The sequence below is a fragment of the Nansenia antarctica genome (genome assembly GCF_963989245.1).
Source record: "Nansenia antarctica genome assembly, chromosome: 6".
NCBI lineage: Eukaryota > Metazoa > Chordata > Actinopteri > Argentiniformes > Microstomatidae > Nansenia > Nansenia antarctica.
In genome coordinates, this window is record NC_137676.1 from 6,745,573 (window position 1) to 6,763,581 (window position 18,009).

Genomic DNA, 18,009 nt, shown 5'->3' on the forward strand with positions numbered 1-18,009 from the left:
CTCAGACTGACAGCCCTGCAGTCTCACATACTGACGCCTGTCTGTGAGGTAGTTGTGGATCCAAGCCGTCAGGGAGTCCTCCACACACATCACTGCTAGTTTGTCAGCCAGCAGTGATGGCTTGATAGTGTTAAATGCACTGGAGAAGTCGAAGAACATGGTCCTCACATGGTTCCCACATGTACCGTAACATATACACAGGACTCTGTTCAGCAGTTTACATTTTAGCTTTTTATTTGACATTTTTGGTTTACATTTGTCCAAGTAAGTGAATCCTCCACCCTCTGTCATAATAAGATGATAAAAAAAACAAAAAACAAAAAGAACATCACCTGTTAGGCTCATCGCCATGGTGATAGAACTTGGGGGGAAAAAAAAATATATATAAATAAACAGCACCTGTTAGGCTCATCACCATGGAGACAGAACTTGACACACAGCCTGGACCTGTTCCCTCTCCCCCCCCTGAGGGAGACACACACACGACTACTCACCCACCGACCTACTCAGTTAGGCAAGCGGAGGACCTGCTCATGTCTGATAATAGACCACACTTCGCCACAGACCACACACACACACTCTCCACACTGGCTTAAATGAGGGATAGGTGGGATGGGTAGGAAAAACAAGAACAACAATAACATGCTGCGTTCAAAAGAACTGGAGGCTATCATCCTGAAACAGCTTCAAACGCGTTCTCCTAAATAGCTGGGGATTCAAGCTTTGGGAAAACACTATCAGCATGTGAATAAGTTTGGCTCTCTCCTCCTTTGAAGAAGCTATGGTCTGGAACACAATACACACACTATGAGGGTATTCACAAAAACTAGGCCACGGTAATTGTCCGGATTAGCATTGCTTGAAGTACAACAACTGTTGGGCTTATTTAGCCTCTTATTTAACTCATACCCCTTATTTAAGTAGAATGGTAAATGGTCTGACTCATCTAGCGCCTTATTCCAAAGCGCTTTACAACGGCCTCTCATTCACCCATTCACACACACATTCACACACCACTGGCGGCAAGCTACCATGCAAGGTGCCGGCCCGCTCACCGGGAGCAATTTGGGGTTCAGTGTCTTGCCCAAGGACACATCGGCATGTGGCCAGCCATCGCTCACCGATTTGCAAACTTTGCAATCATTAGATGCCGGCTCTACCTCCTGCGCCACAGCCTCCCCGGTCATACTTAAGTCATACTGGCCATGAATGGAAGGAAGGAAGCTCTAATCCTAGCTAGTCTACGTGCTGGAATGTTATGAGGGGATGAGGTGCAGAGTTTAAACACTAGAACAGCCGTGGCATTTTACCTACTAAAAGAACCGCCTCGGGGGTCAAATGAGTCTTTAAAATGCTACGCTGCTATTTACACACAACAACCACTAGTTGGGCGCTTGTAAATTAGCCTGCTTCCTACACAGAAAAAAAGCAAAATAGCTTTATACTATCTTATCCTGATGTGATTTTGAAAATGTAAGGATACTGGGTGGTAGAACGCACATATCTAGGAAAAGTCATGAAAGGGGGGTCCTGAAATTTGATTGAGTACATTTTTCTTTACTCACACTGTTCTAGTGTTAAACACCTTGGGGCCGATCTCTGATTGGTTATGGAGGTGATGAGGAATGAGAGAACAGAAGGCACTTGCCCACACCTCACCTGCTTACCCAGATAGGTGACAGTGGCCTTACCAAACTCTCACTTAGCCAAGTTCAAAGTCAACGAAGCCTCAGCCAAACGTTGGATCACGTCCCTCAGTGAGCTGATACGGGCATCCATATCAGTACAACTGGGGACGTCCGCTAAAACAATATTTACAAGATGTTGGAAGGTAGCAGGTGCATTCTGGGCATTCTCACAAGACTTTCCTATATTGGAAGACTAGCATGTTAGGTTGAAAGCACACCATGGACAGCAAACTGGGTGGGTAACACACACACACACACACACACACACACACCACACACCATGGACAGCAAACTTGGTGGGTAACACGCACGCACGCGCGCACGCACACACACACACACACACACACACACACACACACACACGCACACACACACACACACACACACACACACACACACACACACACACACACACACACACGCACACACACACACACACACACACACACGTAATCCCTGCAGGGAGAAAAGGCAGCTCTTGGATACACTGTGTGTGGGAGTGTTTGGGAGTCCCCAGGCTACTACCGCATATAGACTAAACATGGAATAACAATGACTCAAACCTGGCCCTTTGCGGGAGCGAACTTACTGAATCAAGTATTTCTCGTTCATCGATTTTAGCGAATAACACAACGACAAGGCATGGCTCTGAATCAGAAACACAAGCACTTGGGGGGCGGGGATGGGGGGCTTAGTCAATGCCTAGATGCGTCAGGAGTTTCCCCATCTTTGTAATGGGTAGCCCACACTAAGGCCATGATTGATGCGTTGGTCCAACAGACTGAAGTGTCCGGGAAGACGATTAGGAGTCATCAAACATGTCAACTAGGGACACCCCAGCACAACTCAGTTTCACTGGATGCTTACAGGCCTTGTGTAAAATCCACTTAAACGTAAACTAATCCTTCTGCTCATACTCTGGGAGAGGTGGCTTGGCTGTGACAATAGTAGTAGTACAGTAGCCTCGTGTTGAACAGAACGTGAGCCAATTAATGAGGGAAGCTTAGTTAGGGATTCCACAGGTGAGCGTATGGTTACACTGCAAGATCTGAGTAGCTTAAGTGTTTACTTTGGTATCGACAGAAAGCATGCTTCGAAAGGTAGCCTAATACTATTCAGTACACCTAATATATGCAGCTGACGCTTTTATTCAAAGCGACTTACATTGCAGGGAGTGTATACTTTTCAGTATATATAGGCCTATATGAATTTGAATTAGTGCTGTCCCAAACGACTATTTTTCTAACGATTAATCTAGCGATTATTTTATCGATTATTCGATTAGTCTAACGACTAATTTATCGATAAGTCTAACGATAATTTTTGTGGTGTAAAAAAAAAAAAAATAGTATTTGTCTCCACCTCACTGCTATGTTTAGCCAACTTGAATGCCAACATGGCCATTTAGAAGTCTGTCCATCACCACAACACATAGCTAGCTAACGTTACTCTCGCTGCTATGTTATGATTAGCTAAATTGATGCTAACGTAGCATGCGAGCTACGAGCTAGATAACGTACAGTAGGTGCTCGCACCACAATGACAATAGGCTACCGTAGCTAGCCAGCTACATAGCTAACGTTACTAACACCAGAAGACAAGACATACGAACTGTGGTGAGCTACATTGCTTGTGTAACATTAGCTAGTAGCTATCCATTTTTCACTCATACACTTAATTGTCTCGCCTGGTAAAATAAAGGTTTAAAAAAAACAAAACAAAAACGCCATTTTGTTTATTTACGACTAACCGACGCATATTACGCTAACCGACGTATTGACGTAGTCGGTGACGTCGACGACGTCGAATAATCGTAACAGCCCTAATTTGAATGGATTCTAAATTCTATATATATTCCCAGCAGGAATCGAACCCACAACCTAAGCGTTGTTAGTGCTACGCTCTACCGTTTGAGCCACAGAGGACCACCTAGGCCCAAGGGCCCAAGACCTAGGCCTATATCCTGTGTATTGTAATTGCAGTCAAATTACGATATATTCCATAGACATTTCATATTTTTTGGAGCCGGTGCCATAGCAGCTGTCCTCATCATTTCTCATTGCTCTGAGACTCTCACAGAGCCAGGCCAGCTGATCTGATTTGGTTGTGCTTCTGCCCAAAGTGGAGAGCAAGATGGCGTGAGAGAGGGATGGGACTGAATGTCAGCCTATGTGAAATTGACAATGATGACTCAGAGAATTCTGCTCTGACGTTGACCTCCGCTCTGTCTGGAGAATAACGGAGTACTACAAGAATGATGAGTAGGGTGTGTGTGCGACTGTGCGTGTGTGTGTGTGGGGGGGGAAACTGAAAGTGACCCAGGACAAGCTCAACAATGGTATCTGTTGTTTCTTATATATAGCCTACTTGCAGTATTGAAACAGACAGGCAAGCTATTTTGGGAACATAAAAAAACAACGTCAAATACGCCGGCAGGCAAAATAAGTCGGCAGGACACAACAGGTCATATTGATGCAGGTCATCATGACTCACTATGAGTCACACATGCATCCAAGAAAACTGAAGACAACTCAATTCAAAGCAGCTGTCGACCTCTGCCACTTGTTCTCAACGCTTTTCCCCACTGGCACAAAAACATTCCGAGTGTCAAACTGACAACAGTTACTAGGCCAGGCCAGGGCTAGGCCAACTTTTTTTTATATTAACAAACGCCACCCACATAAACATTGTTTACCACATAAACTCTCCAGTGGATTCATACCTCTGCCCCACACAGCTGAGTGAACTCTCAAAACATTTCAACATTTTTCCAAAAACACCCCCAACTTGACAGGCGTTGCGTGGCACACAAGGCGAGTGTGCTAAACCAGTATTTCAACAACAGTGTGCTAAAGCAATATATTGGCTGTGCAACAACTCATACTGTAATACAAAGGTTATTGTTGTTATTTATTTCACACATTTTTAAGGAAAATTACAAAACAGTGAAAGAATAGATAATCAAGGACCCCAATTGAAATAAGCCAGTGGCTTTCTTGGGTTTTTATCCTGTTAGTTGACCTTGTATGTAATATGTACTTTCATGTACCTACTCCTGCAAATCTTCTAATAAAGTTTTCAATCAATCAATCAATCAATAGAACGAATTCAAAGGTGTATATGTGGGAACACGGTACATGTGGGAAAACTAGGGTTAGGGTTAGGTGCTAGGGTGCTACGGTTAAGGTTAGGGGTAGGGTTAGGGTTAGACATGCCAGCATGTACCAAGTGGACGTAGCACCTAACCCTAATCCTAGTTTTCCCACATGTAGCCTACCGTATTCCCACATGTACAGTAACATATATAGTGGCTTAGTGCCGTGGGGATGGAGTCCTCCTTGTAGCTACTGAGACATCACCAGAGCAGTAGACTACAGATCTTCTCTGATCCAACCTGATATGATAACTCCTGATTACTGATTGACACATGCCCAGCTCCTCTCCTGCAGGTTGAAGATAGAGAGAGAGAGAGAGTAGCCTAATGTCAAATGGCTTTAAGCAGGAGCTGGATTGGGCTCTAAAAGCTATATGTTCTTAAAGGACCATATTTACATCTGATTGTTTATGTTCCAATGCACTCAGCAAAGCCACACTGACACACTTGCCTAGTTAAGAGTAAAGCTAAGGCTGACAGTCAGATGTTCATCACAGACAGCATCCTAAACTCAAACGGTTCAGACTATTTCTCTGACTTTAACAAGGGAGGGCAGTGTCCTGGAGCCACCTGAGCTCAATTCCTCTCTCTAAGCACTAGTGTCTGTGCTTATTCAGTTACCTACTAAGCACAAATATGTGTCAGAGCATCACATTCACAACTTAGTGTGCCTGAACCGAAACACACCAGAGCAGAAATGTGAAAGATGCGTTTTTTGAATGGCAGTGAGTGGAATGGTTATCAGACCCTGTGAGCTCCTATTTGAAGCTTATTATTTGAGGCAAACAGAATATGTATAAGAGAATATGACAGAGGTCTGTCCCACCATGGACATTTGTCCACCACACTGTTGTCTGTTGTTCCTCGTTTCTTCCACACGAGCTGATCTCTATGAAAACCTGTCAGCTGGAAGCCCAAGGACGGTTAGAAGTAAATGTCTATCAATAATCTATGTATGGTTATGAATAAACAACCGTTATTGCTATCCTGCTAGCTACATTGATTGCTAGCTAACATTGCAATGCACGAAAAGCAGCAATGTTTCAAATAACACTTCTTTTATTGATTTCCACCATCAATGTTGAGTCCCACTAGCTTAGGCAAGGCGGGGAGAGATGCTACTCAGCTAACCGACATGAACAATCTTCTTCTTACCTGGACAAATGTTTCAAGATTTGCTTTTTGATTATCCCAGCCATAATGTCGGTTGGTTAGAAGGCTAGCTAAATCTCCTTTTTTTTTTGTTTAGCTAGCTCGGTGTCTTCAGATTGTCCAGATTCCTCCTCTCCCCTCGCATCTGTGGACGCCCAGCTGGCTGAGACTCCCTCATCCGCCGGTCGTTTCTGTGTGAATGTGAATGTGAATGTGTGGCTTCTTCCAATATCCCACAAGACACGGCGAGCAAGAAAACATGCACCAAACAAGGCGCGCTAAACATTGTATTCTAGCGCCATCTGTTGGATTTATTTGGGAATTGCTCGGGTTTAAAAAATAACGATTGATGATGATGAAGTCGAAAGAGATTAACGTGAAAATGAAAGTAACACACAAAATCAAATTAAATCACATTTTTTTTGTTTAATAGCAATAGACCGTTAAAAAACAAACTCACAGTCACAAGAAAATCACCAGTTTGATAAAAAGCAAACCACAACTGTCGATACAATGTAATTTACTGCCGATTAAAATTAAAATAAAAAAGACCCCACGAAGATGCACCTGTAGGCTGTAGGTGAATGAAAAAACACATTCAATAGCCTATTTATACATTCAGTTATATGTTATGTCCGTAGCATGTGCTTAAACATACATGTATAACAGTATTGCGCAAGGAAGTCGTACTAGGCGGAGGTCATTATCAAATCTGTAGCATAAGAAAAATTAAAAGAAAAAAAATAATTAGTGTACATACAGCAAAGGCAGGATGACAAAAAAAAGTTATTAACATTATGTGGAAATGTTTCTGTAGAGGGATTTTCCCAAGGGTAAACTGGAGGGTCCAGTCTAGCCCGATAGCATCCAACTCTAAGCAGTCATAGTCTGAAACTTTGCCATGATGTATCGACATAAAAATGACTCCACCAAGACACCGTTTGTGACGAAATCCTTCCTTCACTGACTGATGGTTCGTCGTGTGGTTGCCCCTTTTGATGGGCATCAAGCTAGCCAAGTGTGTCTTTAAAAAATGTATTCAACGCACCTTGGTGCTGGAACTACTCAAGTGGTATGCTACGAAGCGAGCCGAGGGAGATAGTGAGCTAATTAAAGCTCCAACTTGAGTTAAAGTGATCTTGTTAAGTCCCTTTACTTGCTATTCAATTCTTGTGCTTGCTAAGCTTGCTAAGTCCCTTTACTTGCTATTCAATTATTGCTATTCAATTATTATGCAAGGGACATTTGGCAAGCTTGATTCCCGTCAAAGGAGACAATCCCCCGACGACCCAGTGAAAGAAGGATTTTATCATCACAAACTCTGTCTTGGTGGGGTCATTTTTATGTCGACACATGGCAAAGCCTCAGACTCAATCTGTATGACTGCTTAGAGGAGGATACTATATACGGCTAGATCCGACCCTGCTTGCACATGCTGTGTGTGTGTGTGGGGGGGGGGGGAGGGGAGGGGTTGTAATCATGAACTACAGTGAGCTTCCACCATTACATCGTCCACCAGTCTATTCCTTTCTGTAAGAAGGATGTGGGCGAGTAGGGGTGGACTTCAGGTTGGGTCGGGCAGAGAATTGGACCATAGAGATAGTGTGTGGTTGATGGGGGTCGTGGTGATATTATCGGTCTGGTCGAATCATGCCAGGTCTCATTTGCATCATCATGGGTCGAGGAGGGCGCATCATATGAGGTCCGGGCATCATCATATGGCCGCCCATTGGAGGTCTCATACCTAAGGTTGGAGGGGAGAGGGCGGAGACATTTCATTTCATAGGGCCTTTTCAGCCGCAGCCCCGTCCCCCTGGAACGCCCTCCCCAACCACATCAGACAGGCCAACACCCTCCCAACATTTAAACAGGCCCTCAAAACTCACCGCTTCAAGCTTGCCTTCACCAGTTAGCCCTCTCCCCCTCCCCTTCCCATGTGTCCCCAGCACTACCTTAATTAGGCCCCTATACTTTCTTTTATTTATTTTTTGTATTATTACTACTTGATCTTCTCAGTTTGTAAATTGTCTTTGAGTGTCTAGAAAAGCGCTATATAAGTCTAATGTATTGTTATTATTATTATTATTATTATTATTATTATTATTATTTCAGTGCCATTTCACTCGATGGGCATCAGTGTACAGTAAGTGCCCCCAAGAAAACAAAATAATGGATCACCACAATACTTGTTTATCACAGGTCATTCATTACATGACATATTTTACATTTTAACCATTTAGCAAATGCTTTTGTCCAAAGCGACTTTTTTGAGATTACATAGGACAGTCTGCCTGGAGTAAGTTAGGGCTAAGTGCCTTACTCAAGGGCCCACTAGTGGCGGTGGTGTCCCACTAGTACTAGTTTGAGTGAACATCTTAAGACTCTTTTGATGTACAAAAATGCATCTGACTAAGTGAAGTTGTGAAGGGTGTGTGTTGACCCTCCTACCTGGTGGGCCGCCCATCATGCCATGTGGTGGTGGGCCCATCATGGGCATCATTGGAGGGTGACCCGTACCCATACCCATACCCGTACCCATAGGGGGAGTTGGCAGCATCCCTGGACGCGGAGGGCCATCTGTTGGTGACACATGATTCAATAGACAGCATGAACTAAGAGAAAAAGCACAGAAAACTTCAAATGTGGCGAAAAGTGTACAAGTTATTTGTGTAAACAGCGAGGAGGGAGGACACGAGGAATTGAGGAGGGAAGCCTGGTTGGCGTAGCTCACTAAGGCGCATGCAACGTAATGGCAGAGTCCCTGGTTCGATTCCGGACCATCGACCTATCCTGCATGTCATCCCTCCTCTCTCACCCATCCTTCGTGTCAATATTACTGTCCATCCCAACAAAGCAAAAAATGCCCTAAGTAACAACATATTTTTAAAAAAAGGAATCGAGGCTAGACTTTTAGGATTCAACCTAGCACACTTACTCATGTTTGGCGGAGGTAACATGGCCCCTCCGGGGGGCGGGGCTCCAGGGAATGCTGTCGGGGGCATCTTGCCTTGCTGGAAGGCTGCGGCTAAGAGAAACAAGATGGCAGAAGAAAGAAAGTCAATACTCCAGAGTCATTGGTAAAGAAATTCCATTATTGTACTGCAATGCAATGTAACGGGTGACGGTAGCCTAGAGGTTAGAGAGGCCGGCTAGCAATCGGAAGGTCGCTGCTGCGATCCCCGCCTCAGGAGAGAGCTGCATGAGCCCTTGAGCAAGGCAGCTAACCCCTAATTGCTCCAGTGGCGCCGACTATGGCTGACCCTGTGCCTGGAGAAAAAAAATACTACATTCCAACAAGTTGATTGCATAGCAAATAAAACATTCTTCTTCTTCGATGTACAGCTATAGTGTTATTGGAACACACAATGCATGAGGAGTAGGAAGCTGAAATCCCACACAACGTGACTTAGCATCCCCACTCTTTCACTGCTGCTCCTTACTTGTTTTATCGATGAGGCTCTGTGCTTGTTCTTCCATCCATTTCTGATAGTAGTCTTTGACATTTTCCTTGTGTTTGCGCCCGCTGCAATGAGTCTTCCTCACAGAGGGCTGCAAGCAAGCGAAGGACATTAGGCACCACAATGTTGACCCATTACTTACTCACGTAGGGCTAAAGAAGACCATATGAAGATACAGGAGCTACATAATGTGCTATTCATTACGCAGAGAACTTTATCATGTGTCAGTACAGACTTACCGAGTCATGGGTTAGGTAGGTGTCACAGTAGTCACAATAAAACCTGATGAATCAAGAAAGATGAGTGTTTTAGACTAACTATCATCACAAACTATGAAGTGTAGGTATGTTTAGTGCATGTACACCAGCTTACCAACTAGAAGTCAAACGTACTAATAACGTAGGCTACACTCAGTATAGTATAGTGGATAGTGTTAGTGTATAGCCACCCCTCCTAAATTTCGTTGTTTGGTACCTGTACTGTAGCAATGACAAATAAAGTCCATTCCATTCCATTCCATTTATGTAAACCAGCTCTTTTCCCTTCTTGTTTTTAGTATTTTTTTCCTAGCACCAGGGGAGCCCCCCCTCCTAAATTTCGTTGTATGGTACCTGTACTGTATTAATGACAATAAAGACCATTCATTCATTCATTCATTCATTCAGTAGGCAATGGGCACAATGGTTACATAGATATCCTAACCATCCTGCCATCGATTTCTTTTTCTTATGATGTCTGATGGTTAGATGATTCACTTACTTAGACAAATGTATTTGTTGTAAGTCGCTTTGAAAAAAGGCGTCTGCTAAATGCCCCAAAATGTAAATGTAATGTAAATCAAATGGCTGCTCATACAAGCCAGATCCCTGATACAGCACAGCAGAGCCAAGTCAAGAAACACCAACTTTAACATGGTAAGAGAGAGGGGTGGCTATTTTCTCAGAAATCTGCTTTTCGTATGTAGGGGTCTTTACACTCCGTTTAAACAGAACAAAAAGAAATAAACGGAATACTTACTTCGGCATGTTGAACAGCCACAAACAACATTACACACAAGACTTGGTTGAATTTTACACAGAAGACAGGAAAAGGTGACCACTTTTAACAACCGGATGTCCGAGGAAAAAACAAGAAAGCAGCTCCCTGGTGGTCCATAGCGCTGCAGCGCCACCTGCCGACCACTCGACTGAACAACAAGCCCTCTGCGCAACGCAACGCAACCCACGTGACCAAACCACTCAGGTTTGACGTAGTCTCGTAGTCGTTGTACGACTTTGTCATTGGTCATGCGCATTCGCGTTGTTGTTGAGTTTTTGTTATGACAGGTTGAGGCCTCGGACTAAATTAGGAAAGGAACCCCCTGTGTCTCTGTCCAGCAGGGAAATCCATCCGGCGATGGAGGGCATGGAGTTGGACCTGGACCCGGAGCTGATGCAGAAGTTCAGCTGCATGGGCACCACGGACAAAGACATCCTCATCTCGGAGTTCCAGAGGCTGCTGGGCTTCCAGCTCAACCCCGCGGGATGCGCCTTCTTCCTGGACATGACCAACTGGTGAGGCCGGGGACTGTTTGGGGCCTACCTCTGTGTGATTTGGCTCAGCTAAAGCTAATGCTACTTCCAACACATTGTAACACTTGTAACATTATTCGTCTCATTTGCAATATTTGTATATGCCAAGCCTAAAAATGATATGTGTATGTGTGTCGTGTGTGTTGTCAGTGTGTGGGAATGTGTTAGAACGCCGTTGATTGACAGAAACACGTTGATCCTTGCCTTTGAGGCTTTGCACTATTGCTAATTTTCCACACTGGCTACACACAGACAGAGCGAACAGGGACAGTGGTTTGTTCAGTTGACACAGAGACTGATGCTAATCAGGAGGACATTTGAATTGAATGTCATTTAATTTAATCGACACATCGTTGTGGGTTAGGGGCTAATCCTAATGTCACTCTGTCACGCTTTTCTATTGTGAAATGGGGGAAATTAAAGCGAGATCTTCTTGATTTGTTTGTTTGAGCAGTGTGGGTGAGGGTCTGTCTTTGATGATAATAATACCTCATTTTAAAACCCCGTAGGCTTCCCAACCCCAATTGATTTTTTTAAATTTTTATTAACCTTATTATGCAATGTTATCTCATCCATTGTTCTCACGAAACCATTCATTACAACCTTGCCTCGTCTCACCCAGAGTTATTATTTTACTAGGAGAGACACGCGTTTGCAGTCAAAGCTGGTGACATAACTAAGTTGGTGCAATTCAGCCTTTTAAGATAAATGTGAAAAAATGTTAGCATTTATTAGCATAATGGGTGCAATCTGACACTTCAAAATCAAATGAATAATTTAAAAAAATCTATCAATCTATTTTAGTTGATGACATTTATAATAAGGTACTAAGCGCAACAGTGTTGCAGGTGAAATGTTTCACTCGCTTGTTTTGTCCGTTTATTTATTGACAAATGTATTATTGGCACATTTCTTTTGATTAATTGCAAATGTAGTTTCAGTCGTCGCGTCTACGGTTATATTTGCGCGATTAGGAATGTTAATTTTTCCCCATGACACGAAATAATGCAACAACTTTCCTTTCCTAACGTCGCGACGCCCAGTGGTTTTGTGAAGGCCGCGGGTTGTAGTCACGTGACTCTGGTGTAATTTGCTCTTCCAGAATATGCTTTCTAAATTTAGACCTGCTGCTCTCCTGTATGGCAGGGCATGTCACTGGTAGATTGTACTGTACATGAGCGTTTTATGGCCTAATGTTGCCATCAGGAAAATGCATACAAATTAAAAAAAATGCATTTAATTAAATTAAATCTTTAAAAATGTAAGTATTCATCTCGTCAATGAGCAGGGATCCTAAATGTGTTTACTGATCACACACACACACACCAGAAGCATCACATGGGAATGATCAGGGTTTTAAATGCTAAAGCAGTCTTTAGTGATTGTGGCTTGAATGGGAGGGGTGCCTTCTAGTCCTTATCGGAGTTAGCCAGGGCGGTGTCCTGGGGTCGGCTCAGGTCAACTACTACACTATGCTGATATATTGCAAAACAGCTTGCCTATTACTAATGCATAAGGGGTATCTGTTTTGTCAGATTGACAGTCTTGTCTAGACAATTCTCAAGACAATTTCTCTCTCTCTCTCTCTCTCTCTCTCTCCCTCTCCCATTTCTCGCTGCTTTTCTAGGAACCTACAAGGAGCCATCGGAGCCTACTATGATTTTGAGAGCCCTAACATCAACGCGCCTTGCATGTCCTTTGTGGACGATGTCACGATCGGGGAGGGGGAGTCTGTTCCCCCTGACACGCCATTCACCAAGACCTGGAGGATACAGAACACAGGTTTGGTTGGAAAGACCGTTTAGGACAGTGGTCTCAAAATTGGTGTGTGTGTGTGTGTGTGTGTGGCTGTGTGTGGCTGTGTGTGTGGCTGTAATGCTCACAAGGCCCCTGTCAGGCTTTTGAACTTCCATCCAGTAGCGTTCCAGTCATCCTCCCTGATGTGATTGGCTGAATCAGTTTGAGACGCCCCTTCCTCCTCCTTCTTGACCTCCGCTGAGTTTGTCTATAAGTCTTTTGTTTGTCTTTCAGGACCCGAGTCTTGGCCTCCCGGGGTTTGTCTGAAGTACGTGGGAGGAGACCAGTTTGGCCACGTGAACATGGTGATGGTGCGCTCCTTAGACCCCCAGGAGATGACTGACGTGAGCGTGCAGATGCGGAGCCCCGTGGCGCCTGGCATGTACCAGGGCCAGTGGAGGATGTGCACCGCCACCGGACTCTTTTACGGGGGTGAGAAGCTCCACCCGTCTCTCTCTCAGTGTTGTTGTGGTTGTTGAAAATAGCACAGAGATGAACCGTGACAGACGTTGTTTATTGTTTGTTTGTACTGAACCATGGCCCAGAGAGTATCCACTTTCTCACTTCCCCACGTGTTTATTTGTCACTCCGGTTATACAAGTAGTACTATCTATCGCGTGAGATACTTTCCCTGGGGGGGGTGGAATTTAGGGTGCATTTAGGGTGCACATGAGACGACATATTGAATATAATGTTCAAATGTAAGAGGCAAAAAAAGAAATAAATTCAAAAATGAGATCAAATTATCGAATTATACCCATTTAAGGCAAGAATTTCCACTTCCATTTGAGAGAGGGTGAAAGGATTCGATTGTATGGTCCAAATTAAATGACATGTTGAAAATGGTCAGGCAAAGTGAAGACATGTGCAGGCTCATTTTGGTTTCGCCTTTCTGTCTCTGGTAGCTGCCTCATCCAGTCATGAGAGTATCCAGTAACACAGCAGCTAATGTCTGACACTGCAAGTCCATTTCGGGGGTTAATATGATTACTGTTATGTTGTGGTTTGGAACTTCAAACTGAATTTGCTACTTTTTTTGGTCCCAATCCAATGCACACACGCCCTGAATGTCAATCTCTCAGGAGGGTTGGGCAGTATCCAATTTTTCACACTGTTAAAACCCGCCCACAAATTTAACCGCGATATACGGTATTACCACAGGATTAAAAATCACATTGTCGGGCTTTGAGGGAGCCGCCAATTTCAAATGATGAAGTCGTGACAGCGGCTGAGGAAAGGTGGACCAAAGCCCTAACTCCGGCCTGTACGTGAACCTGCTTGAACACAAAAAGAAAAGAAACAGCAAATACTTGCGGTTTGTAATAAGTCTATGGCATGACGAATTAGACTATGTATGGGAAACACTGCCAACGCTGAGTACAAAGCTCAAAACGTGTCACTGCGCGTGCTGCGAACCGCATATCCCTTTTCTGAGGACAAGCGGTCCCGTGACACGCGATTACTGAGCACTTCTAAATAGTCTTTTTTGACAGGTTATTACTTTGACAAAAAGTTCTGTCATCACTTTCATTGTGTCTTCAACCACACAGACAGTGGTGCTGGACAAACACTCTTACGGCGTTTATTATACACATGGCGCAGCAGGATTTTCTTTTATGACTGTATTGAAACTGCCCAACCGCCCAACCCTAACCCTCATTGTAATAATGCATGATAAATAGCTTACAAAGTTACATTCAATGGAAATGTTGCTACCAAGCCACAGCAACCAGAAGCCAATAGAACTATATATTTAGAAATACAGATTTTTCAAAACGATGTAGGCTAACTTCACACAGTTAGGCACAATGTTGGCGTAAGACTTCCATACTTAAAGAGCCAGGTAATAACGACCCAGACATTTCTCCCAATCAGATCACTCAGTTTAAGGCTCACATTTAAATGGAAGATATGATGTCTTTTGATCAATGAATCAGTGGGTAGCCCATCGCATCTGGTGACAATATTACCTCACAAGCAACCGCCACTCTGCATGGACCCACCATCCCTCATCCTTCTTGCAATTAGTGTTCAGATCAGGCGACGTAGCCTACTACAGCCTTTTAGGGAATAAATCTTAGCACCGGGGACGCATTCTGATCTGGGGTCAGGCTAATAATAATAATAATAATAGATTTAATTTAAATGCCCCTTTCTCAAACTCAAGGACACTGTACAGAAAACAAAAGAGAAGCGGAACAAAAAACAACAACAACAAAAACAGAACAAAGATGCAAAAGATAAGGCTAGCGCTGGGTTGTAGCTCCATGGGTTGTGTTCTGTAAGAGCTGTCCCTGGTGTTGAGGTACGGCGCTGTCTCTCTCCTCCACAGACGTGGTCTGGGGGTCAGGCTAGTCCAGGGCTCAGTGGGTTGTGTTCTGTAAGAGCTGTCCCTGGTGTTGAGGTACGGCGCTGTCTCTCTCTCTGTCCACAGATGTGATCTGGGTGATCCTCAGCGTGGAGGTGGGAGGCCTCCTGGGCGTGACGCAGCAGCTGTCCTCCTTCCAGGCCGAGTTCAACACCCAGCCTCACCGCCGCCTGGAGGGGGACTACAACCCCTTCGCCTCGCCACAGAAGAGCAAGCATGACGGCGGTCGCCACGACGACAGCGGCCTGCGGGACCCCGGCGACTCGTGGGAGGGCGACCCGGACCAAATGCAGCCAGAGCAGAACGGACTTTCACACAGCTCTGTGAATATAGCAACAAACGGTCTCCAAAGCAACCTATCAGTAGTCACTTACAGCCAGGTAAGGCCGATTCTCCTTCTCCTTCTCTTCTTCTTCTTCTCCTTCTTCTCCTTCTTCTCCTTCTCCTTCTCCTTCTCTTCTTCTTCTTCTCCTTCTTCTTCTTCTTCTCCTTCTCCTTCTTCTTCTCCTCCTTCTTCTTCTCCTTCTCCTTCTTCTTCTTCTTCTTCTTCTTCTTCTCCTCCTCCTCCTCCTCCTCCTTCTCCTTCTCCTTCTTCTTCTTCTCCTTCTTCTTCTCCTTCTTTTCCTTTTCCTTTTCCTTCTCCTTCTTCGTCTCCTTCTCCTTCTCCTTCTTCTTGTCCTTGTCCTTCTTCTTCTCCTTCTCCTTCTCCTTCTCCTTCTTCTTCTTCTTCTTCTTCTTATTATTATTATTATGTTGCAAAGGACTAGGAGCAACAACAAATTATCATTATCCATACCTATATCACTGCTTAAATGAACCAGAGGTCATGATCTACTGTACCAGGTAAACAACTTTCTCTCTCTTTCTCTTTCTCTGTATACATTTGCTAAATATTTCTATATATATATATATATTTCCCCACACAGGGTATTCACGGACCATATCCTTTTGGGCAGTCTTAAAACATGGTCATGGTCACAGCCAGCAGCACTGTGTCCCAACAGTCACACCAACTAGTGAGAGGGAGGAGGCTTTACCAGTGGCTGGTGGAGTATCCTGAGATTCATACAAACACTTATGCAAACTAAGTCTTCCCCCCCCTCTACTCAACCGCATCAGAAAAAGGAAAAATCAGAAGACAATGCTGCTCTGTGCCCAGCATACAACTCAACCAACATCCCACATCCAGTGTATGCATGTGTGAATGCTAAGTTAAAAAAAAAAGAGTGCTATAAATCTTTTTAAAGAGATGAGATCCTTTTTTTTTTTTTTTGATCTTTCTTTTGTTTTTTAGTTGTTGTGTCAGAATGCAGTTGTGACTACAGACTACAGTGATGAAAGGTGTGTGTGTGTGTGTGTGTGTGTGTGTGCGCATGCGCATGCGCCTGCGTACGTGTGTGTGTGTGTGTGTGTGTGTGTGTGTGTGTGTGTGCGTGTGCGTGCGTGCGTGTGTGTGTGTGCGTGTGTGCGAGTGCTTGTGTGTGCGTGTGTGCGTCGTGCAACCTGAAAGAGACATACTAGGGAGGAAAAGCCATTTCTTTTGCCTACTGATCCTCTAGTCCCTGAAGCTGTCTTTTAAACATCTGACCCTTTGTTCCCTTTTTTCTTTTTATCCTAATTTCATGGTGTATACTTTTTAGGGAGAGGAGATATATGCATGTGTAACTTCCAAGTTGAGATATAGTATTTTTCTTTCATCCACTAGAGGGAGTCATTTAATACGAATAAGATAGGTATTTCGATTCAGACTATACATGGGGGGGGGGATTGCTTGCTGGAAAAACAGAGCCTAGTCCTGGACTAAAATTCATATTTTCAAAGTTCACGTATTGTTGTCTCAAAGCAGTACTAAGGTAGTATCTCGCTTTTATCGTTCTGAGTTGAATGTATTTTTGATGAATGTAGAGTAATGTTGTTGTTGTAAAGAATTTATGTTAAAATCTACCCAAAGATCTTATGCAGTTGCCTTGAAACTGACACAGTGACTATGTTTTCAGTTTTGTTACGTCACCTGGTAAAGATAGTGTATTTACTTTGAAGGAAAAAAAATTCTGAAATGAAAACGATCTTGTCGCACCAGACCATTACAGGTGTATAATAACTCATTTGTATAAACAAGAACGTGGTTCACTGATCCCTCAATTCTCTTGTGAATGTGTTAAGTTACTTAACGCACTAACTGGCTGGTCTCTATGCACTGAGTAGTTTGGCCTGAAGGCCTAACATGACAAGTTTTATCACTTCCAATGATAGCTAGTTGTTCCAACGCTCACGCCCGGAGGGCTACACTTTTCTCTTGGTTTCGTTGTCTCGAGATCTACAACCAACTGACTCTGACTACTCAGTGAGAAGGGGGTCCCTTTGGGATATATCCACTTCATTAGATTTGAGCACCAAGCAACAGCAGACTAAGAGACTAAGAGCCCCAGCCAGGGATGACTGCACTAGACAATAATACAGTATCACCCCAAAAACCACAACCTTCTGTCATGGTTTACTATGTTTCATGTCTATTTAAGGCTTTTTGGTATGTCTCGGATCAGATCGATTTTTTGATTCTCCTTGTTCCTAAAAGGTATACACTGCCCTCTTCTCAGTTTCTGATCTTTTTCAGTTTACAGTCTGATGTCCTGTATGGAGTGATGTGTGCTTCCTTCTTGGTGTGGTAGTTTGATTTATTTGAGTGCTGAATGGATGAGATCTACACCAGACTTCTACAACTGCACATTTATTGTGCAATAACGAGTTAGAGCAATGAAATGAAAGCCTTTTTTTTTCCCCTGTATGTTTGAATGAAAGTTTGTATGATTAAATTATCACT

At 43.8% G+C, this 18,009-nt stretch overlaps 3 protein-coding genes across 3 annotated transcripts in view; 1 reads left to right on the forward strand and 2 right to left on the reverse strand.

Moving 5' to 3' along the window:
- The window catches only part of bltp3a (bridge-like lipid transfer protein family member 3A), a gene marked incomplete at both ends in the record, with an annotated part of 41,124 nt that extends 35,083 nt beyond the window's left edge, over nt 1–6,041 (reverse strand). The window contains one exon of the mRNA XM_080533549.1: nt 5,998–6,041. Coding sequence (XP_080389675.1) covers nt 5,998–6,041 — 44 coding nt within the window. The remainder of the gene's footprint in view (nt 1–5,997) is intronic.
- A 439-nt stretch (nt 6,042–6,480) lies between these two features.
- On the reverse strand, nt 6,481–10,533 carry LOC308159376 (U1 small nuclear ribonucleoprotein C-like). Its single transcript, XM_080533154.1, has 6 exons — nt 10,470–10,533; nt 9,692–9,734; nt 9,435–9,543; nt 8,930–9,019; nt 8,443–8,571; nt 6,481–7,738 (listed from the first exon to the last, which is right to left on the reverse strand). Exons 1-6 carry the CDS (start codon nt 10,475–10,477, stop codon nt 7,626–7,628), a joined length of 492 nt encoding a protein of 163 aa, XP_080389280.1. The 5' UTR covers nt 10,478–10,533; the 3' UTR covers nt 6,481–7,625.
- A 232-nt stretch (nt 10,534–10,765) lies between these two features.
- Nucleotides 10,766–18,009, forward strand: LOC308159369 (protein ILRUN). Its single transcript, XM_080533142.1, has 5 exons — nt 10,766–11,005; nt 12,651–12,805; nt 13,055–13,252; nt 15,255–15,568; nt 16,115–18,009. The coding sequence occupies exons 1-5, from the start codon at nt 10,848–10,850 to the stop codon at nt 16,148–16,150; spliced, it is 861 nt and encodes a 286-aa protein (XP_080389268.1). The 5' UTR covers nt 10,766–10,847; the 3' UTR covers nt 16,151–18,009.

What these genes read in the sequence shown, in the direction of transcription:
- LOC308159376 (XM_080533154.1), bottom strand. An exon ending in GAGCCTCATCGATAAAACAA is followed by an intron (nt 9,020 to 9,434) that starts GTAAGGAGCAGC and finishes TGTTTCTCTTAG; the next exon opens with CCGCAGCCTTCCAGCAAGGC. An exon ending in GTTACCTCCGCCAAACATGA is followed by an intron (nt 8,572 to 8,929) that starts GTAAGTGTGCTA and finishes TGTCACCAACAG; the next exon opens with ATGGCCCTCCGCGTCCAGGG.
- LOC308159369 (XM_080533142.1), top strand. Translation starts at nt 10,848, where the DNA reads ATGGAGGGCATGGAGTTGGACCTGGACCCGGAGCTGATGCAGAAGTTC. An exon ending in TTCCTGGACATGACCAACTG is followed by an intron (nt 11,006 to 12,650) that starts GTGAGGCCGGGG and finishes CTGCTTTTCTAG; the next exon opens with GAACCTACAAGGAGCCATCG. An exon ending in CAGTAGTCACTTACAGCCAG is followed by an intron (nt 15,569 to 16,114) that starts GTAAGGCCGATT and finishes TTCCCCACACAG; the next exon opens with GGTATTCACGGACCATATCC.